This window comes from Rhinopithecus bieti, unplaced genomic scaffold (assembly GCF_001698545.2).
Source record: "Rhinopithecus bieti isolate Rb0 unplaced genomic scaffold, ASM169854v2 scaffold_14225, whole genome shotgun sequence".
NCBI lineage: Eukaryota > Metazoa > Chordata > Mammalia > Primates > Cercopithecidae > Rhinopithecus > Rhinopithecus bieti.
This window is the reverse complement of record NW_016807704.1, coordinates 216,170-238,837: the sequence shown is the minus strand read 5'-3', so window position 1 is coordinate 238,837 and position 22,668 is coordinate 216,170. Positions and strand designations below refer to the sequence as shown.

The 22,668-nt window shown below is 41.5% G+C and overlaps 1 protein-coding gene across 2 annotated transcripts in view; it reads left to right on the top strand.

Annotated features, from left to right (window-relative positions):
• Positions 1-10,357: 10,357 nt before the first annotated feature.
• The window catches only part of COX6C (cytochrome c oxidase subunit 6C), a 15,789-nt gene continuing 3,478 nt past the window's right edge, over positions 10,358-22,668 (top strand). The window contains exons 1-3 of one of the 2 annotated variants that reach the window (XM_017883363.1): positions 10,358-10,728; positions 12,358-12,502; positions 16,578-16,707. In XM_017883363.1, the coding sequence (XP_017738852.1) occupies positions 12,389-12,502; positions 16,578-16,691 (228 nt within the window). In that variant the 5' untranslated portion in view covers positions 10,358-10,728; positions 12,358-12,388 and the 3' untranslated portion in view covers positions 16,692-16,707. The other variant, XM_017883364.1, reaches the window with a different exon arrangement.

Sequence of the window (22,668 nt, the reverse complement as noted above, 5' to 3'; positions counted from 1 at the left end):
CTCTAAATAAATAAATAAGATAAAATAAAATAAAGAAATTCCTGCATATCTCACAGGATTATTGAGAGGACAAAATGAAAACATATGTGAACATGTTTTACAAACGACTAGGGGCTACAAAGGGCTTACAAATAGACTGAAGCAGGAACTCAGCCCTTGGAGAGGCTAGAAAACATTGTCCCCAATCCACAAACAAGATTCAGGGGAGCCCAGGGTCCCCTAGAATTCAGTACTCCATCAGAAGTCTTGGGAAGCTGGTGCCTCAGGCACTCAACCTCCGAAGGGACCCAAACATCCAGCGTTCCCCTAGGTCAGCAGCAAAGCAGGACTCTTAAGCAGAAGATAGATTCTATTTCAAAACTCAAGGTCTCTTCACAGCTTCTCTAGAGGTCAGTCAGGGCTGAGCACAGGGAAGCCCCTAATGTTGAAGGGCTGGGCTCCACCATTCAATTTTGTTTTCAATTTAGAAGACATTGTAATGATCAACATAGCTTATTTCCAGGCCCATCTTAATGTCCCCATTACTTTTTTACATTCCCACTGTCTCTGTCACTCAGTTTATCTGCCTCAGCATTCACACACATGCATCCCTGACTAAAACAGATACTTGTATTTTTTTAAACATTTATTCATTTATTTATTTTACAGCAAAGGAGAAAACATGTATGAAAACAAACATTTTACTGTAACATTTTGATTTGGGGTTGGAGAGCAAAACTCAATATCTTATTTCTGGGAAAATTCTAGTGTTTTATGGCATTCTAAGGAAATTTGTCTGTGTTTAATTTATCACAGTAATTTATATACTTCAGATTAAAGCACAATGAGATTGCCACCATCACTTTGCCTTTTGTAAGATTTCTTTTTTATTATTATTATATGTTAAGTTCTGGAGTACATGTGTAGAATGTGCAGTTTTGTTACATAGGTATACACGTGCCGTGGTGGTTTGCTGCACCCATCAACTCTTCACCTACATTAGGTATTTCTCTAAATGCCATCCCTCCCCTAACCCCCCACCCCATGACAGGGGCCGGTGTGTGATGTTCCCCTCCCTGTGTCCAGTGTTCTCATTGCTCAACTCCCACTTATGAGTGAGAACATGCAGTGTTTGGTTTTCTGTTCTTGTGATAGTTTGCTGAGAATGATGGTTTCCAGCTTCATCCATGTCCCTGCAAAGGACATGAACTCATCCTTTTTTATGGCTGCATAGTATTCCATGGTGTATATGTGCCACATTTTCTTAATCCAGTCTAACATTGATGGGCATTTGGGTTGGTTCCAAGTCTTTGCTATTGTGCAGGGTGCCACAATAAACATACGTGTGCATGTGTCTTTATGGTAGAATGATTTATAATCCTTCAGGTATATACCCAGTAATAGGATTACTTGGTCAAATGGTATTTCTGGTTCTAGATCCTTGAGGAATAGCCACACTGTCTTCCACAATGGTTGAACTAATTTACACTCCCACCAACAGTGTAAAAGTGTTTCCATTTCTCCACATCCTCTCTAGCATCTGTTGTTTCCTGACTTTTTAATGATCACAAGACAAGGATGCCCTCTCTCACTACTCCTATTCAACATAGTATTGGGAATTCTGTCCAGGGCCATCAGGCAAGAGAAAGAAATAAAGAGTATTCAAATAGGAAACGAGGAAGTCAAATTGTCTCTGTTTTCAGATGACATGTTTGTATATTTAGAAAACCCCACCATCTCAGCCCAAAATCTCCTTAGGCTGATAAGCATCTTCAGCAAAGTATCAGGATACAAAATCAATGTGCAAAAATCACAAGCATTTCTATACACCAATAACAGACAGAGAGCCAAATCATGAGTGAACTCCCATTCACAATTGCTTTTAAGAGAATAAAATACCTAGGAATATAACTTACAAGAGATGTGAAGGACCTCTTTATGGAGAACTACCAACCACTGCTCAAGGAAATAAGAAAGGACACAAACAAATGGAAAAAACATTCCATGCTCATGGATAGGAAGAATCAATATTGTGAAAATGGCCATCCTGCCCAAAGAAATTTATAGATTCAATGCCATCCCCAGTAAGCTACAACTGACTTTATTCACAGAATTGGAAAAAACTACTTTAAACTTCATATGGAACCAAATAAGAGCCTGCATAGCCAAGACAATCCTAAGCAAAAAGAACAAAGCTGGAGGGATTGTGCTACCTGACTTCAAACTATACTACAAGGCTACAGTAACCAAAACAGCATGGTACTGGTACCAAAACAGATATATAGACCAATGGAACAGAACAGAGGCCTCAGAAATAACACCACACATCTACAACCATCTGATCTTTGACAAACCTGGGACAATCTAGCAATGGGGAAAGGATTCCCTATTTAATAAATGGTGTTGGGAAAACTCACTAGCCATATGCAGAAAAATGAGACTGGACCCCTTCCTTACACCTTATACAAAAATTAACTCAAGATAGATTAAAGACTTAAATGTAAGACCTAAAACCATAAAAATCCTAGAAGAAAACCTGGGCAATGCCATTCAGGACATAGGCATGGGCAAAGACTTCATGTCTAAAACACCAGAAGCAATGGCAACAAAAGCCAAAATTGACAAATGGGATCATATTAAACTAAAGAGCTTCTGCACAGCAAAAGAAACTATCATCAGAGTGAACAGGTAACCCACAGAATGGGAGAAAAGTTTTGCAATCTATCCGTCTGACAAAGAGCTAATATCCAGAATCTACAAAGAACTTAAACAAATTTACAAGAAAAAATACAATCCCATCAAAAAGTGGGCAAAGGATATGAACAGGCACTTCTCAAAAGAAGACATTTATGCAGCCAACAAAAATATGAAAAAAAGCTCCTCATCACTGGTCATTAGAGAAATGCAAGTCAAAACCACAATGAGATACCATCTCTTGCCAGTTATATGCTTGTATTGTTTTTAACCTCCTGTACCAGTCAGGATGAGCTGTTTGTCTGCAGGACCAAACAACCCCTGAAGCTCAGTGGAGTGAGATACCACTTATTTCTCCCTCACCATATCTGGCCAGCACAGGTTGGTAGGAGGACTCTGCTCATCCTAGTGTCTCACAGACCCAGGTGAGACATAGGTGATGACATAAGTGCCATCTCCATCAATACTTCCATCCTATCATAGGCAGGGCAAAGAGAATGTAGTAAATCACATGCTGTCTTATAAAGCATCTATCTGGAAAAGACTCACGCCACTTCCACTCATATTGCATTGGCCAAAGCAAGTCACGTGGCTGCTTTGAAGGGAGCAAGGAAGTATAACCCTACTGTGTGTCTGAAAGGAGAATGGAAATATTAGTTATACAGTACTAATCATGATCATACCTCTTGTGGTAGGAAGGATAACAGCCCTTCAAAGATGTCTACGTACTAATCCCTGGATTATGACATGTTACATAGCAAAGGGAAATAAGGTTGCAGGTGGAATTAAGCTTGCTAACCAGGTGACACTAAAATAGGGAGACAGTGCCCCCATTATCCAGGTGGGGCCAATATAATCACAAGGGAGAACGGGGAAGAGGGAGGGAGAAAAGGAGAGGCAGAGGAAGAGATGTGTTGGAGCTGGCTTTGAAGATGAAAGAAGGGAAGTATAAGCCAAGAAATGCAGGCAGCCCCTTGAAGCTAGAAAAGGGCACAGATTCCTCCTCTAGAGCCTCTGGAAGGAATGCGACCCTGCTGACACATTAAGTTGAATCTAGTGAGACCTGTGTCAGACTTTTGAACTACTGAACTGCAAGATAATGAATGTGTGTGGTTTTAAGCCACTAAATTTGTGGAAGTGTGTTATAGCAACAACAGGAAACGAATACATCTCTCTTTTAAAAAATTCAGATTTATTATTTTTTTTCTAACCATAAAAGTAAGACATGATAAAATTTGGATTGCGTAAAATAAAATGTAAAATTACTTTAAAGTTTTAGTATATACCCTTTTAGTATTATTTCCTGCTTATATATACATACATACGTATAAGTGTATGCACATGTTACAAAATTAGATCACGTGGCATAGCTTTGCAGCTTGCCTTTTCATTAGCAATCATGAGCATTTTCTTATGACTGAAATGTTCTAATTGTGCTATCCAATACAGTCACATGTGGCTATTTAGAACTTGAAATGTGGCTAGTCTGAATTGAGACATACAGTAAGTCCTCACTTAATGTCAATAGGTTCTTGGAAACTGTGACTTTAAGCAAAACAATGTACAACAAAACCAGTTTTACCATGCTAATTGACATAAACAAGAGGTAAATTCCATCGGTATATTTCTGTTTACAAAAACATCATTAACTTTTAAATAAGGACCAAAACACTTCTAATATTAAGCATTGAAATAAATGTAATACAAAATGTAATAAATACATAAATCTTAGAAAGATTAATAAAAGCAAGGCCAGGCATAGTGGCTCATGTCTGTAATCCCAACACTTTGGGAGCCTGAGGCAAGAGGATCACTTGAGTCCAGGCGTTCCAGACAAGTCTGGACAACATAGCAAGACTCTTGTCTCAAAAAAAAAAAAAAGAATAAATTAAAGACATAAAAATAAACAAGTAAGGTAATTACTTACCCAATTATTTCAGTTCAGGGTCACTGGAAGTTGGAGCTAGCTCAGAGCACAAGGTCTCTATGTTGCCCAGACTGATTTTGAACTTCTAGGGTCAAGCAATCCTCCTGCCTTGGCCTACCAGAGTGTGGGGATTGTAGGCGTGAGTCACCACACCTGGCCTACATAAGATTTTACACTGAAATACTTATTCATCACATAACTGATTTAATAAGTTATTTGGGGCCAGTTGTGGTGGCTCATGCCTGTAATCCTAGCACTTTGAGAGGCCGAGGCAGGTGGATCACTTGAGGTCAGGAATTCGAGACCAGCCTGGCCAACATGGTGAAACCCCATCTCTACCCAAAATACAAAAATTAGCCGGACATGGTGGCACACACCTGTAATCCCAGCTACTTGGGAGGCTGAGGCAGGAGAATCACTTGAATCTGGGCAGCGGAGTTTGCAGTGACCTGAGATCATGCCACTGCACTCTGGCTCTGAACGTGAGTGAGACTTTATAGAGTGAGGCTCTGTCTCGAAAAAAAAAAAAAAAAAAGTTATTTGGAGCTTTCACCATGCCTCTCCTATTTAAGGTGAGGTGTGGGACCATCTTTGAGAAAGGAGTCAGGTTTCCTCTGAACTGTCACTGTTGTTTGTCATAAGCTGCAGTGAACTCTATACATGGGACACTGCTGCCACTGAAGAGCTTGGAACACTCCTCCAGGGGCTTTCGTAAACCACACCGGGTCTTCCTGGACCTCCCAAGCCCCATGCCAAACAGCGTCAGTGATAATGAAGGATCTCTCTGGTACAGGCTGCCCTTTTTGGAGGCATGTAGAGCCAGCAAACCTCACCTCGCCTGGAACTATGTTGAATGTCATCAGTCTCTAAAAGCAGGGGGTCATTTGCAAATCATCACTCACAGCATTTGCTTAGTCAATAACAACATCACAAAGAAACCACACTTAGAACTTGAAATGTGGCTAGTCTGAATTGAGACGTACAGTAAGTCCTCACTTAACGTCATCAATAGGTTCTTGGAAACTGTGACTTTAAGCAAAACAATGTATAACAAAACCAGTTTTATATGGGCTAATTAACATAAACAAGAGGTAAATTCCCTCAGCATAAGAAACTCTTAGCCCTATGAGTTCCCTTGGATCCTTATTTACATATTGGATATAGTCAGGTCAAATAAAGTACCCTAGACTCAAGCCTTGTGAGGGTCCATATCCTCAACTGAATTCTTAGAATATAATTCTAGGGGAAAGAATATGCCTCCTTTTTCCTGTCCACTTTCAGGGTCAGATAAGTTTCCCTGTTGAATCTGGCTGGTGATTTCTTATTTATTAATCAGTGGGGAGGCAGAATAGGAAGTCTAGTTACATTATTGGGCTGCATCTCTGAAATCCTAGATTTTCTTGGTAATAATGAATAGTAAAGAGAAAAATCTCTCTCTCTCTGTGTTTCTTTCTCTATCTCTCTGTTAGATACAGGGTCTTGCTCTGTCACCCAGGCAAGAGTGCAGTGTAGCTCACTCACTGTAGTCTTGAACTCCTGGGATCAAGTGATCCTCCTGCCTCAGCCTCCTGAGTAGCTGGGACCACAGGTGTGAGCCACCACACCAGGCTAATTAAAAAACTTTTTTTTTTTTTTTTTTTTTAGAGACAGGGTCTCACTATATTGCCCAGGCTGGTCTTGAACTCCTGGCTTCAAGCTATCCTCCCACTTTGGCCTCCAAAGTGCTGGGATTACGGTGCAAGCCACCACACCCAGCCTGTCGTCTCTTAGTTCTAGGATCTAACTCTGACTCAACACACTCATTATTTGTTAAATTTAAAGTGGAAATAAATTATATGTAAAAGAGTCAGTAGATCTACCTCTGAGGTTTATCAAATATTGCAGACACTGCTATTTTACCTCAGATAGAGGTTGTTTTTGTTGTTACCTTTTAACTTCTGAGCCCCTCACATTTTCTTAATCCATAAAATTATTTGTGGCCCTTCCCATTGATACCGTATCAGTGATATATCTTATGGTTGAAAGGATTGAAAGTTTTCCAGTCTTTCGAGTGACTACTGCCTAATTTGTTTCAGGGTCCATTTCATTCCTTTTAGCTGTTGGCATTGTAATTTGCCTTTCTAGGTGTTATCTACACTTTTCACAACAGGAAAGGCTGCAGCACAGGTGAAAGGTCAGGTTTTCTCAAAAGCATGTTCAGAGCAGGATAGTGATGGAGGAGCCAGGATGTTCCTGGGTGTGCTGTGGTAGACAGCCTAGGCAAACCTACCCCCAAAAATCTGAGGAAGCTGAAAGGCTGAAAAAGAGGCTGATAAATCTGCCCAAGGGAAAGATTCATGGTCAAGGGTGTTTTGTCCGAAGTGCAGGATTCACAGTTAACAAGCTACAGTGGTGAGCAGGTCTATGCAAACTTGCCCCCAAAGGTTGAAGAAAGAGACTGACAAATCCAGTTTCTTAGGAAGAAACATTTAAAAGGGACTTAGGAACAGAAACAATCTCTCTGTTGGCTGAGGGATGGTAGATTCCCGCACCTGTGCTCCAGAAAATATCCTCTATATAGCAAGCTTTTTTGGTAAAATGTGCAGCTGCATGCCTCAGACTTTCTACCAAAACTTGTGACCACTGGGGAGGTTAGATAAACATCTTTATGAGGGTCTGTCCATGCAATGGAAACACCTTGGTATGCAGTAGTCAAACATCGGTCATCATGGCAGTTTTTCTTCAAGATGGCATCACTATTGCCATGCAACCAGCTGTTTCCCTGCCCTGGACCCAAGTTCCCCCTAAGTTTGTATTTAAAAAGGGCATCTTATCAACACATTTTAAGGTAACATGCTGACCTGGTGATTGTCAAGGCCAGAATGGAAAGACATAGTGGGAACAAGACTGTTGGTCGTGTTTTTACCAATTAAGGGATTTACCACGTGAATCCCTTAATTTACCAATTAAGGGATCCTTGTCTCCCCCAAGTGGATGTGTCTCTGGTTGAGGATGACCTTGAAAGGGACTGATTTCTAGCCATGGTGAATACTTAACTGACATTTAACTCCCAGTATCTTCCACTCATCCATTCTACTTTATTCCTTAGGCCTATGTAAAACAAACCCAGTCTTTACACTGAGCCATCTTTTAGTTTAGTGTAAACCATGGGCTTCTTTCGTGGGTTGTTTCATCAATCTTTCAATACAAAAAAGATACCTCTTCACACAGACTTTCTTTTTTTTTTTTTTTTTTTTGAGACGGAGTCTTGCTCTGTCGCCCAGACTGGAGTGCAGTGGCCGGATCTCAGCTCACGGCAAGCTCTGCCTCCCGGGTTTATGCCATTCTCCTGCCTCAGCCTCCCAAGTAGCTGGGACTACAGGCGCCCGCCACCTTGCCCGGCTAGTTTTTTGTATTTTTTAGTAGAGACGGGGTTTCACCGTGGTAGCCAGGATGGTCTCGATCTCCTGACCTCGTGATCCGCCCGTCTTGGCCTCCCAAAGTGCTGGGATTACAGGCTTGAGCCACCGCGCCCGGCCCACACAGACTTTCTTAATACCTACTCTGTTGTTTCCATTCCACTTACCTCCTTCAGATACATTTTTTATTTTTGTTGGTTTTTTTCCTCGAAGCCGACTAGAATGAAAGTTTCATGAGGCTTTTCATGTCATTTTGTCATATGCTGTGCTTGGTGCATTATAGGCACACAGTACTCTCTGGCCTTATACTCTCACAGATCTGCAAGATCCCTACTCCAACCCAGTGCAAACTCTTCTCTCTATAAAAAGAGATCCTTTTCCCCAATAGTTTCAACATAAGTCATAGAATTGAGTTTCACTGGCCTGGCCAGAATCCTGTGCCCATCCCCAACAAATTACTGTGGCCAAGGGGATGGGCCACATTGCTTGGCTACTCTTGGGTCGCCTGCTCAACTGGAATAATGTTTTTTCTTTTTCTTTTTAGAGCCAGGGTCTCACTCTGTCTGACTGGAGTGCAATGGTGCAGTCATAGCTCACTACAGCCTGCAACTCTTGGGCTCAAGGGATCCTCCAGCCTCAGCCTCCTGAGTAGCTGGGACTATGGGCATACACCACACTATGCCCGGCTAAGTTTTAAAATTTTTGTGGAGATGGTGGTCTCACTATGTCGCCCAGGTTGGTCTCCAACACCTGGGCTCAAGTAATCTACCTGCCTTGGCCTCCCAAAGTGCTGGGATTACAGGTGTGAGCCACCACACCCAGTCTGGAATAATATTTGACTGTTGTAGAATCACATGGCTAGCAGTGATGAAGGATTGATTACTTGAAAGACAATTAAGCACTGCTACTAAAAGGAAGATGGAAGGAATGCAGGACAGGTAAAAGTACACAGGGAGGAATGCATATTCAGAAGGCCTGTTTGTCAAGCACTGTATAGGTTGAGCACCCTTAATCTGAAAATCTGAAATCCAAAATGCTCCAAAATTCAAAACTTTTGAGCATGATGTGGTGCTCAAGGAAATACTCGGTGGAGCATTTTGGATTTCAGATTTTCCTATTGGGATGCTCAACTGGCATGTATTCTGCAAATACTCACAAATCTGAAAACATCCAAAATCTGAAACACTTCTGGTCTCAAACATTTCAGATAAGGGTTACTCAAGCTGCATATACATTATCCCATTTAATTTACATCACAACCCAACAAAGTGGGTACTATTTTTAGAGGAGAAAGCAGACTTAGAAAGATTAAGAAATTTGCCAGCTACAAGTTGATGAGCTGGGTCTCAAATCCAGGTCTGTTCGGTTCTAAGACAGAACCTATATGTAGCATGTCTCTCTTCACTCCTACCGCTCAGATTTTATTCATGTGTCACCCTCAGTCATTCACTATGGTTCACTGGATAGCTAGGGAAGCACAGAATAAACACTCAGTATTTCACTCAGTTCAGGCTCTGTGCCCTGAGTGTGCCTGTCTTTGCCATCTTCTCCCAGCCAATGTTGTCTCTCCAATTTCTCCAGTTTTCCAGCCTTTCCATTAGACTGAAACTCAGTTCTGCTTCTATCTCTTCCACGTCTTGTCTGAAGCTTTCCCTGATGGTTTCACATACACTAATCCGTGTGAACTCTGAACTCTGAAGTTCACCACTTCTTCTTTAGGCCAATAGTCGGGGTGGGGAAGGAAAGAGTAGAAACAAATTACTCTTTGGACAAATTCCATGCAAAGATTTTCAGCTGGGTAGACCCTTGCTTGATAAGAGGCCTGAAAAACGTTGGTAAAGTCCAAACCTACTTCTGAGCCTCAATTAGTACCTTTCTTCGTGGCTCCAAGGTTTCACCTCCAGAGTGTTTGTTAATAGGTTGAGGACAAAGACTCCCTGACCAGAATGAGCGTCCTCTGTCCTATTGTTTAGCAGAATCAGGCACGTAGTAGGTGCTCAGTGTATTGACTCAATATCATGCATCTGTTGTGTCCCAGCTATCTTCCACAGGGCTTGATGGGTTGACTTAAATAACACTTTGCAAATTCAGGTTATTTCAATAAAAACAGCTCGGCATCATTAAGGCACAAGAGCCTCACCCGTCTACACCACTTTCCACTAACTTCCAGTTGCCTTCCTTCAAAACCCTTGTGCTTTCTTAAGAACCCCACACAAATACCGCCCCTCTGTCAAAACGTCCTCAGCTTTGCCAGGTAGAGAATTGCTTCTGCAGTAGCTGGGCCACGTCTCTGTGGTAGTGCCCACTTCATAGGATCGGTATTAATCTGTTTATCTTTCTCATCTTCTGGGCTCTGAGCTCCTAGAAGTCGGCTTTTTCACCTTTTACCCAAGCCAAACAGTTATTCGCATAAGGTTGGTTATAATTAAAATGTCGGTTTGTGCACATGTTTTGGGACTCTGTGTATGAGTACGACTAAAATCTTCAATTTACTAAGAAGATAAAGAGGTCGATAAATAAGGAGGTCAAGCCCGTTTTGCAGGGTCACACAGGAAAGAAGCAGACCACGAAAATGAACTTCGGCTGTCACCTGCGGTGGGCGCGCTAGAGGTCTTTTGAACTCCTTCGGCTACCGTCGCCAGGTTCTCTCCGTGCACTGTTATTCTGCGCCTGCGCGCGGCTGGAATGCCGTCCATTTTTCCTTTAGTCGGGAAGGACGTTGGTATTGAGGTAAGTGTGGTCCGTGTTGCATCTCCACCGCGACACTTCGGGTTGTCACAACGGCAGCCTCCCGCTTTCTCTCTGCCTCGGATTTAGTCGTGACTCTGTGTCTCTGCTGTGGTGAAGCTTCGGGCCTCTCTGCCGCATCTACCCCCTCACACTTCCGCTGCGGCCTCAGGAGGGCGGCGGGCGGACCACAGGGACCGGGTGGGTTGCGACGGCCCCACCGAAGCCGGGTGGGCTGCGGGACCCTCGAGAACCCAGCGGGCTTCGGAGTGAGCCGACCCGGGGCCAGTACCCGCTGCGCTTTTTCCCAGCCATCGTGACCTTGGTGAGGTCATTTGACCTATTTGGCCCCGGTGTTTCTCTCCCGTGAGAAAAGGGGTAGTGGTTTCTTCTGCAGCTGGTAGTGAGGCGCAAGGGTCAGTGTAGGCGAAGCAGCGGGCAGCGTCGCTCGCTGTGTGGCAGCGTTTTAAATTAGAGCTGGGAAGATGGAGGAGGGTCACCGTGCCTGTCGCAGGAGGGAAAGGATGGGCTTCCTGCAACCTCCCTCGCCCCACGCCTTCCCATCCTACCCCCGGCCGCGTTAGCTGAAGGCCTGCAGGGACGCAAGGGTCTTTGGGCCCCCGGGTGAGGCTGGGCAAAGGAGTAGTTAGGTAATTTGGGCCCTCATGGCAATTGCCGCGTTCCCGTCCAGGTTTTAATGGTATATCGTGTGACCGTGGAAAACACCTGCCTCATGATCTGACAGGGTTGTCACGAAGGTTTAACGAGTGGACAGAAAATTTTTAGAAGAGTAAATGTTCCATAAATGGGTTTGCCATCGTTAATTACAATGTGGAGCTACTGCATATTTTTCTTGTTGGGAAAGATTTTTGTTGCCTTTGCTCAACCATTACTAGTGTGCCGCAGTTAGTCGCCTTTATTTATGGTAGTCGCTCAGTGTATGGGGGCCGGGGGAGGGAGAGGTGAAACAAGCTAAGCCAAGAGACAGCTTAGGCTTTGTGAGAGGAATCCATCCACTGTCGTGCTGTGATTCTCTAGGTAGTAAAATGTACTGTGCATGAGAATTCTTTTGATATATTATTTTCTTCAGAGTTTTTCTTTTATTATTTTACCCGAGAAAGGAAAAAAAGCTCAGTAGGGAGAGCTACCTGAGATATGTAGGGCCCAGAGACCTGAGTATTGTACTTCAGTCCCGCCCCTCACCCGTGTCTCAACCCAAATGTTATTCCTGGATTTGTGACACAAATGACAGCGTTTAGTCAGTCAATAGTTTATGTTATTTAAATGTAAATTCTTGATGAACAATTTAGGAATTGCCTCTAATTTTTTCTTAACCCACTTGTAGGCTGGAATCCCAGCACTTTGAGAACATGAGGTAGGGTGATCACTTGAGGGCAGGAGTTTTTAAGACCAGCTAGACCCTGTTTCTGCCAAAAAAGAAAAACATTTCATTTGTAACTGCTGCTAATCGGAGTTTATATTCAGGACAACTCCAATGCTTCCAGGTGGCCATTCTCAATGCTGCTAATCGGAGTTTATATTCAGGACAACTCCAGTGCTTCCAGGTGACCATTCTCAAGTTTATGGCTTAAATAAACTCTGTACTTAATCATATTTTCTGAATCTCTTAAGGTTGGCATACGTATCAAGGACAGTAACTACCATGGCACCCGAAGTTTTGCCAAAACCTCAGATGCGTGGCCTTCTGGCCAAGCGTCTGCGATTTCATATGGTTACAGCATTCGTGCTATCCCTGGGAGTTGCAGCTTTGTATAAGGTATGTATGTTTTTTACTTTGTGCCAAAGGTCATAAAGTATGTGTTTTGGTTGAAAATCTTTTAAAGAAATCCCCTTGTAATGTGTTTCCTTCTAACCCTTTCTGCACTCACCTCAGTGTGACAGGAACTATAGCTTGTCGTCCATCTTTAAATGAAACTTGTTAGTTTGCTGGAATGCCATAACAAAGAACCATAGACTGGGTGCCTTAAATTTGCTCGCAGTTCTGGAGGCTAGAAATCTGTTGGCAGGGTTGATACCTTCTGAGGCCTCTGTTGGCTTGTAGATGGCTCCCTTCTTTTGTCTTCACAGGGCCCTCTGTGGACATATATCTGTGGCTGAACTTCTTTTCCTTTCCCTTTCCTTCCTTCTTTCCTTTTTCTGCCCTTCTTTTCATTTTTTTTCCTTCTTTCCTTTTTCTTTCTTTCTTTGAGACAGGGTCTTACTCTGTCACCCGGTACCTGGGACTGCAGGTACACACCACCACAACTGGCTAATTTTTATATTTTTTGTAGAGATGAGGTTTCAGAGTTGGCCATGTTGTCCAGGCTGGTCTTGAACTCCTGGGCTCAAGGATCCACCTGCCTGGGCCTCCTAAAGTGCTGGGATTACAGTCGTGAGCCACTGCACCTGGCTTGCTGAATTTCTTAAAAGAACATCAGTCATATTGGATTAGGGCCCACCCTAAATGGCCTCATTTTAACTTAGTTATCTCGTTAAAGCCCTTATTTCCAAAAACGTTTAGATTCTGAGGTACTGAGAGTTAGGACTTAAACACATGAATTTTGGTCAAACACAATTCAACCCATTACAGAAGCTAGTATGCAGAGGGGCTCTGCCCCTCTATCCATGGGGGATTGGTTCAGGAGCCCTGACGATACTTTAAATCATCTCTAGAGTACTTATAATGCCTAATGCAATATAAATGCTATGTCAGTAGTTTATACTGTATTTTTAATTTTGTAGCATTTTTTATTTTTTTCCTCAAATATTTTCAGTCCTTGGTTGGCTGAATCCATGAGTGTGGAACGTGCAGGAATGGTCGGCTGATTATGGTTCTGTTTGACACCTTGAGTAATTGTCACAGAATTGTATTTTAACAGTCTCCCTAATGTGGATTTTGTTATGCCTTTTATTTTTAATCAAAGGCTGCATATTTACAACTTTTCCATAAAAATGCTTTTGATAATACATATGTTTATCATTCTTGTCATAATACCCCATGAAAGAATTCAGAGCTTTGCTTTTAAACTCTTTGTACTTAATTTTTGTTTAGTGTTTATATTCTTTACTGGGCTGTGAGCCTCATTAAGGCAGGTACCATGTCTTTTGTTTACTGTGGCACCCTATTGTTGGGTGCTGGACACACAAATAGGTTCTTAAAAGGACCTGTTGAATAAGAGGCAGTGTATAAAATTCAATACGGTGTTAGGTAATGTAGTGTTCCAAGTGCTTTGGAGGACACAAAAGGCGTGTATCTAAATCTCTGTTCTTAAAGAACTTAGAGTCAAGTTGGGGAGGTAAAAAAAAAAAAAGACATTGCAAGATAGAACATAACTGAAAGAATGGTTTTGGGGGATGTTGTGGGTCACAGTTATTGTGGGTCATAGCTATTTGATAGAGGAGGTAGAATTTGAGCCTTGCAAGTTAGGGCGAGGGACTAGGTCTGGTGGCTCATGCCTGTAATCCTGGCACTTTGGGAGGCCGAGGTGGGCGGATTGCTTGAGCTCACGAGTTCAAGACCAGCCTGGGAGATATGGAGGAACTACGTCTCTACTAAAATACAAAAATTAGCTGGGCATTTCTTTTCTTTTTTTTTTTTGAAACGGAGTCTCGCTCTGTTGCCCAGGCTGGAGTGCAGTGGCGCGAACTTGGCTCACTGCAAGCTCCACCTCCTGGGTTCACACCATTCTCCTGCCTCAGCCTCCTGAGTAGCTGGGACTACAGGTGCCCACCATCATGCCCAGCTAATTTTTTTTGTATTTTTTAGTAAAGATGGGGTTTCACTGTGTTAGCCAGGATGGTCTCGATCTCCTGATGTCATGATCTGCCCACTTTGGCCTCCTAAAGTGCTGGGATTACAGGCGTGAACCACCGCACCCAGCCACATTTCTTGGAAAATTACAAAAATACATGATATGCCTGTGGCCTTAGCTACTTGGGAGGTTGAGGTGAGAGGTTGGCTTGAGCCTGGGAAGCAGAGGTGTCAGCCAAGGTTGGGAGGCGAGGCCAGGTGCAGTGGCTTACGCCAGTTATCCCAGCACTTTGGGAGGCAGAGGCGGGCAGATCACCTGAGGTCAGGAGTTTCAGACTAGCCTGGCCAACATGGTGAAACCCCATCTCTAGTAAAAAAACAAAAAAATTAGCTGGGCGTGGTGGCGGGCACCTATAATCCCAGCTGCTTGGGAGGCTGAGGCAGGAGAATTGCTTGAACCCAGGAGGTGGAGGTTACAGTGAGCTGAGTTCGTACCATTGCACTCCAGCCTGGGCAACAAGAGCGAGACTCTGTCTCAAAACAAAAAAAACAAAAAAAAAAATGGGGAGGCGGAGGTTGCAGTGAGCCGAGATCGCACCACTGCACTCCAGGCTGGGTGATAGAGCCAGACTGTCTCAAAAAAAAAAATGGGGAGAACTGGGAGAGCAAAGAGGAGATGGAACACTGAGAAAGCAGTTAAGTGGACCTAAGCTTTGGTACTCTTTGGAGAGACAAGCACAAAAAATCTTTTGGTTCTTGAGATTCCTGCTGCCTGGCATATAGTGGGCATGAAGTAAATGTTTGTAGAAGGGATGGATGTGATGCAGTTTTTGCTCCTTAGTTTAGCTAAATTTGGGTTCTTGTGTCACAACCAGGAGAAATTAGGCACATGGACACACTGAAGGGTGAGGAGGGCTGAATTTATTGGCTGAAAAGGAACAAATAAAACAGACTCTCGGCAAAGTGAGGGGGTGTCCTGCTGACAGGCCCCCACCTCACAGATTGAATACCAGGCCACCACACAGGAGCTGAAGAGACTAGGGTCCTTCCCACTGCAAAAGGTGCAACTTCTCCTGGCTCCACCCTGTTTACCCCCAGTGTGCCTGTGGCCATTAGCCAAAAAGAATCAGTCCTGAAAGGGCAGGCAAATGTGCAGTTCTCCCTCAGTGTTTTGGGATCTGGGTCCAACAGTCTGGCCTTTCAGCCTTCAGGCTGTTTTTCCAGGACCCTTGGCTGTCTCCTGTCTGTCAGATGGATGACTAAATGAAGTAGGGAGAGTCCAAATTAACCGTACGTGTAATGATGGCCCCCAGCACTTGCGCTTCTGCCTCTTTTTATTTTATTTTTTTTTGACGGAGTCTTGCTCTGTCACCCAAACTAGAGTGCAGTGTCACGATCTTGGCTCAGTGAACCCTCCGAGGCCTCCCGGGTTAAAGCAGTCCTCCTGCCTCTGCCTTCCAAGTAGCTGGGATTACAACTGCCTGCCACCATGCCTGGCTAATTTTTTTATTTTTAGTAGAGATGGAGTTTAATCATGTTGGCCAGGCTGGTCTCCAACTCCTCACCTCATGATTCGCCCCCCTTGGCCTCCCAAAGTGCTGGGAGTATAGGCATGAACCACCACACCCGGCCTCTGCCTCTTGATTTATTACTGGGAAGAAATTGGTAATTCAAGTAGAAGTGAAGTAGTAAAACTGGTCAGGTAAAGGATTCTTACTATATTACTCCTCAGGTAGCATATTTCTGCAGAGGGAGACCCCATGTTTTAAAAAAAATAATAGTAAAGTCACTTAAACTTTCCGTTTTTGTCTTGAATCTTCATTTGTTCTTTCTCTGTTGAACCCCGCCCGCCCTTTGTGTACGGAAACCTCAAACAAAACAAAATAGACACCTTATTCCCCCATTCTTTTCTTTGCAAATTTAGCAATTTCTTAGACTTTGTCTTCCTTTTTATCTGTCACCACCTCCACCCCTTAGAAAATGTAGGGTTTAAATTAAAGGGTGAACGAAAACATGTGTTCTACCTTGTCTTTAGATATTATAATCTGAAATCTAATTTCCAGTAATCTGAAAAATAAACTAATGGATGGTTGCTTTTTAGTTTGGTGTGGCTGATAAAAGAAAGAAGGCATACGCAGATTTCTACAGAAACTATGATGCCATGAAAGATTTTGAGGAGATGAGGAAGGCTGGTATCTTTCAGAGTGTAAAGTAATCCTTGGAATATAAAGGTAATATGGTTATTTGAAGTTACTTAAAAAAAAAAATTCTAATTGTGGTAAAATGCAAATACAGATGACTATCCGTGACTTACGACGTTTGGACTTAAGAGTTTTTGACTTTACGATGGTATGGAAGTGATACACATTTGGTAGAAACCATACTTTGGATTTTGATCTTTGTCCACATGAGCAATAAGTGGCACAATACTTTCGTGATGTGGGGGAGCAGCAATGACCACATCTCCCAGTCAGACACATAATCACAAGGGTAAGCAACTGATGCTGTATTCTGTAGTGCTGTGTGAGATACTCAGTGTTTTGTTATAAGCTAGGCTTTGTGTTAGATGATTTTCTGCAACTGTAGGCTAACATAAGTGTTCTGAGCACATTTGAGATAGGGAAGGCTAAGCTATGATGTAGGTTAGGTGTATTAAATGCATTTTCAACTTAAGATATTTTAAACTTATGATGGTTTTATCAGAATGTAACCTCATGGTAAGTTAAGGAGCATCTGTAATATAAAATTTGCCATCTTAATCATTTTTAATTGTACAGTTTAGTAGTGTTAAGTTCATTCACGTTGTGCAACCAGTCTCCAGAATTCTTCATCTTACGGAATTGAAACTATATCCATTAAGCAACCCATTCACACCTCCACTTAGACCCTGGCAGCCACTGTGTTACTTTCTAAGAATTTGGCTACCCCAGGCATCTTGTAAGTAGAATCATACAGTATTTGTTTTCTTGTGACTGGCTTATTTCACTTAGTGTAATGTACTCAAGGTTCATCCATGTTACAGCATGTGTCACAATTTCCTTTCTTTTTAAAGCTGAATGATCTATTTTAGTTGTGTCACATTGTTATCCATTCATCATCAGTAGACGCTTGGGTTGCTTCCACTTTTTGATTGTTGCGAGTGATACTGTGAACCTAGGCATACAAATATTCCTTCAAGGCCTTGCTTTCAGTTCTTTTGGGATATATTCAAAAGTGGAATTGCTGGAATCATAGGATTTTTAATTTCTTAAGAAACTGCCATACCATTTTCCATAGTGGCTGCACCATTTTACACTCTTTCCATCCTCCCCAACACTTTTTTTTTTTTTAACAGGATCTCCTTCTGTCACCCAGGCTGTAGTGCGATCATGGCTCACTGCAGCCTCAACCTCCCAGGCTCAAGGGATCTTCCTGCCTCAGCCTCCGAAGAAGCTGGCACTGTAGGCATGTGCCACCATACCTGGCTAACGTCTGTATTTTTAGTAGAGACAGGGTTTCACTGTATTACCTGGGCTGGGCTTGAATTCCTGGGCTCAGGTGATCCACCCACCTTGGCCTCCCAAAGTGTTGGGATTACAGGCGTGAGTCACTGTGCCTGGCATAATTTTGGTATTTTTGATAGTAGCCATCCTAGTAGTTATGAGGTGTTATCACATTGTTTTGATTTGCATTTTCCTGATTATTTGTGATGTTGAGCATCTTTTCATGTGCTTATATGCCATTTGTATGTTATCTTTGGAGAAATGTTTATTCAGTTCTGCTCATTTTCAAATTTGGTTTTTTGTTTATTGGTTGAGTTGTGGTTCTGTATATATTCTGGATATTAACCCCTTATTAGATATGATCTGTAAATATTTGCTCCCATTTCATAGGTTGCCTTTTCACTCTGTTGCGTCCCTTGATGCACAGAAATTTAGATGTCGAATTTATTTTTACTTTTGTTTTATGTGCTTTTAGTGTCATATTCAGTAAGTCTTTGCCAAATCCAGTGTCATGAAGTCTTTTTTATGTGTTCTTCTACGACTTTTATAGTTTTAGCTCTTATCTTTTTAGATCTTTGATTCACTTGAATTTTTGTCTAGGGTGTAAAGAGCTGACTGTATTCTTTTACATGTGGTATCCAGTTTTCCCAAAATCATTTGTTAAGATTGTCGTCTTCCATGGAATGGTCTTGGTACCTTGGTGAAATCATTTGACTCTAAATGTGAGAGTTTATTTCTGGGCTCTCTATTTCATTAGTCTGTATGTCTGTCTTCAGGTCAGTACTACACTGTTTTGATTACACTAGTCTGTTTTATCTAAGATATGTTTCAAGACCCCTCCAGTAGATTCTTGAAACCACAGATAGTACCAAACCCTATATATATTATGTTGTTTTACCTATACATACCTACCTATGATGACATTTAACTCATAAATTAGGCATAGTAAGAGATTAGCAACAATAACAAGATAGAACGATGATAGTGTATAGTAATAAAAGGTGAATGTGATTTCTCAATATCTTGCTGTACTGTCCTCACCTGTTTTTGAACCGCAGTTAACTGAAGTGGTAGAAGGTTAAACCACAAATAAGGGACGACTGCTACACTGTAGCTTTGTAGTTTGCTTTAAAATCAGTAAGTGTGAGCCCTTCAGCTTTGTTCTTTTTTCCCCCTGCCCCGAGAGTGTTCTAGCTATTTGGGGTTCCTTAAGAGTGTGAATTTTAGGATGGATCTATTTCTGTAAAAAATGCCATTGGGATTTTGATAGAAATTGCATTAAATCTGTAGATTACTTTTGGTAGTATGGACATCTTAATACTATTAAGTATTCCAATCCATGAACATGGGATGTCTTCCTTCTTTGTATCTTTAATTTCTTTTAGCAGTATTTTGCATCTTTAATTTCTTTTAGTGTTGCTAATCTCTTACTATGCCTAATTTATGAGTTAAACTTTATTATAGATGTGTGTGTATATAGGAAAAAACATAGCTATGTAGGGTTTGGTACCATCCCTAGTTTCAGGAATTCACTGGAGGTGCCTTGAAACATATCACCCTGGATAAAAGGAGACTACTGTCATCAAAACAGTGTGTCCAAGGACACACATTTCTTTCCGTACTTTTCCTTTATTTTGCAGTGACGTGTTTCAGTTTCCTTCCTATTTCCGTTTGTGTATATTCTGTATTTTCTTTGTGGTTACTGTGGGGATTGCATGATTCAGATTTGCTAGTTTTTTTTTAGCAGTGTACAGGTATATATCTGTTTCATCTAGGTCAGTGTTTAAGTCTTTCATATTCCTGGTTAAATACATTCCTAAGTATTATTTTTGGTGCTATTATAAATATAATTATTTTCTTAATTTCCTTTATTAGGGATTCCTTTATTTCATTCTTGTTGGTGTATAGAAAGAGCTGATTTTTGTATCCTCCAACTTAGCAGAATTCATTTATTCTGACACTTCTGTGTGAGAAATCTTTAGGGTTTGCTGGAGGTAAGATTATGTGATCTGTGAACAGATAGTTTTACTTATTCCTTTCCTTTTTGGGTGCTGCTTATTCCTTCTTGCCTCAATGCTCTGGCTAGGACTTCCAGTACTACATTGAATAGAAGTGGCAAGAGTGGGCATCCTTGTCTGGTTCTAGGTCTTAGAGGAAAAGCTTTCACGTTTTCTGTGTTCAGTATATTAGTTTGTCCTTTTTGGCCATGGTTGGGTTGAAGTACATTCCTTCTGTTGATAGTTTTGATCATGAAAGGATGTTGAATTTTGTCAAATACTTTTTCTGCATTTTTTTGAGATGTGTTTTTTATCCTTCATTCTGTCAGTGTGTTATGTCACATCTGTTGATTTGCATATATTGAACTATCCTTGCATCCTAGGGATAAATTCCACTTAATCATGGTGTATGATTCTTTTAATGCACTGTCAAATCTGGTTTGCTAGTGGTTTGTTGAGGATTTTTGCATCTGTGTTCAAGGATTTGGCCTATAGTTTTCTTGTGTGTTTGTCTTTGGTGTCAGGATAATGCTGGCCTTATAGAATGAATGTGGAAATGTTCCCTTTTCTCACTGTTTTGGAAAAACTTGAGGAGGATTGGTGCTGGTTTCGTAGAGGTCTGGGCATGGTGGCTCATGCCTATAATCCCAGCACTTTGGGAGGCTGAGAAAGGAGGATCACTATAGCCCAGAAGTTAAAGATCAGCCCGTGCAACATGGCAAGACCCTGTCTCTACCAATTAGCTGGGTGTGGTGGTGCATGCCGGTAGTCTCAGCTACTTGGGAGGCTGAGGCAGGAGGTTCACTCGAGCATGGGAGTTTAAGGCTGCTAGTAAGCTATGATCACACCACTGCACTCCATCCTGGATAACAATATGAGACCCTGTCTCAAAAAATGGTTGGTAGGATTCACCATGTGGTCTTGGACTCTTCTTTGTTGAAGTTTTTGGCTACTGACTAAAAATTCCTATTAGTTATAGACGTTCAGATTACTTTTTTCCTGATCCAGTCTTGGTTAGGTTGTATTTCTAGGGTGGGTGTGGTAGCTCATAAAGCCTCTAATCCTAGCACTTTGGGAGGCCAAAGCAGGTGAATTGCTTGAGCCCAGGAGTTTGAAACCAGCCTGGGCAGCATGGTGAAACCCCGTCTCTACAAAAAAAAAATACAAAAAATAATGTGTGTGATGGCGCACGCCTGTAGTCCCAGCTACCTGGGAGGATCACCGGAGCCTAGGAGGTCAAGGCTGCAGTGAGCAGTGATTGCACCACTGCACTCCAGTCTAGGTATCAGAGGGAGATGCTGTCCCCATCCCCCGCAAAATTTTCTTTTTTGAGTTGTGTATTTCTGTTTCTTCTAGGTCATCCCATTTGTTTACATGTAATTGTTCATAGCATTCTCACTCCTTTTAGATCTGTACAATCAGTTGTAATGTTTCCTCTGTTGTTTGGTGGTTCTCTTTTTTATTAGTGTGACTAAAGGTTTGTCGATTTGATCTTTTCAAAGAACTGACTGTTGGCTTTGATTTTTCTCTATTGTAATCTATTTTGTTTATCTCTAATATTTACTTCAGCTACATTTGGGTTTAATTCCTCTTTTCTAGTTCTTAGGTTGATATAGTTTTCTTTTAAAATTTCCTTGTAATTTATTTTTAATTTATTGATAGAGTCTGTTTAACTGAAACACGTTTGTGGATTTTCCTCTTTTCCTTTGGCTTTTGATTTCTAGTTTCATGCCATTGTGATCAGAAAAGATACTTTGTGTGATTGCCAGTTTTTTAACATTTAAGACTTATTTTGTGACCTAAAATATGGTTTGTCTTGGAGAATGTTCCATGTGCTCTTGGGAAAAATGTGTATTCTGTTGTTAGATGGAGTGTTTTGTTAGGTCCAGTTGATTTATAGTGTTGTTCAAGTCCTGTGTTTTATTATTAATCCTTCTGTCTAGTTCTGTCAGTTATTGAAAGTGGGGTATTGAAGTCCTCCACTGCTATTGTAGAGCTGTCTGCTTCTCCCTTCAATTCTGTGTTTGCTTCATATATTTAGAGCTCTGATGTTTGGTGCATATGTATAATTGCTAGATCTAGAATTAATCTTTTTAAATTATAGAATGTTCTTTTTTGTCTCTTGTAACATTTTAGACTTGGTCTATTTTGTCTGATTTAGTGTAGCTACCCCTGTTCTCTTGGTTACTATATGTGTGGTACACCTTTTTCCACCCTTTCACTTTCAACTTGTGTGTCCTTACATCTACAGTGAGTCTTGTAGACAGCATATAATTGGATCCAGGTTTTTAATCCACTCTGTCGTTGTCTTTTGGTTGGGGAGTTTAATCCATTTACATTTAAGGTTATTACTGATAAAGACACAGTATTGCCATTTTGTTTTCTGTATGTCTTACAGCTTCTTTGTCCCTCATTTCTTTCCTCATTCTTTTATAGGGACATGTTTCAGTCTTTCCTTTTGTATTCAGTATTTTCTTTGTGGTTACCATGGGAATTACATGAAATATGCTAAAGTTATAATGATTTATTTTAAACTTACAACAACTTCAATTGCATATAAAAACTCAACTCCTTTACACCACCCACCCTCTTTTCCTGTGTTACCGGTATCACACATTATGTGTTTGTATATTATGTATCCATTAACATAGACCTATAGTTCTTACGCTTTTGTCTTTTAAATCCTATAAAAGAATTAAAAGTGAATTTACAG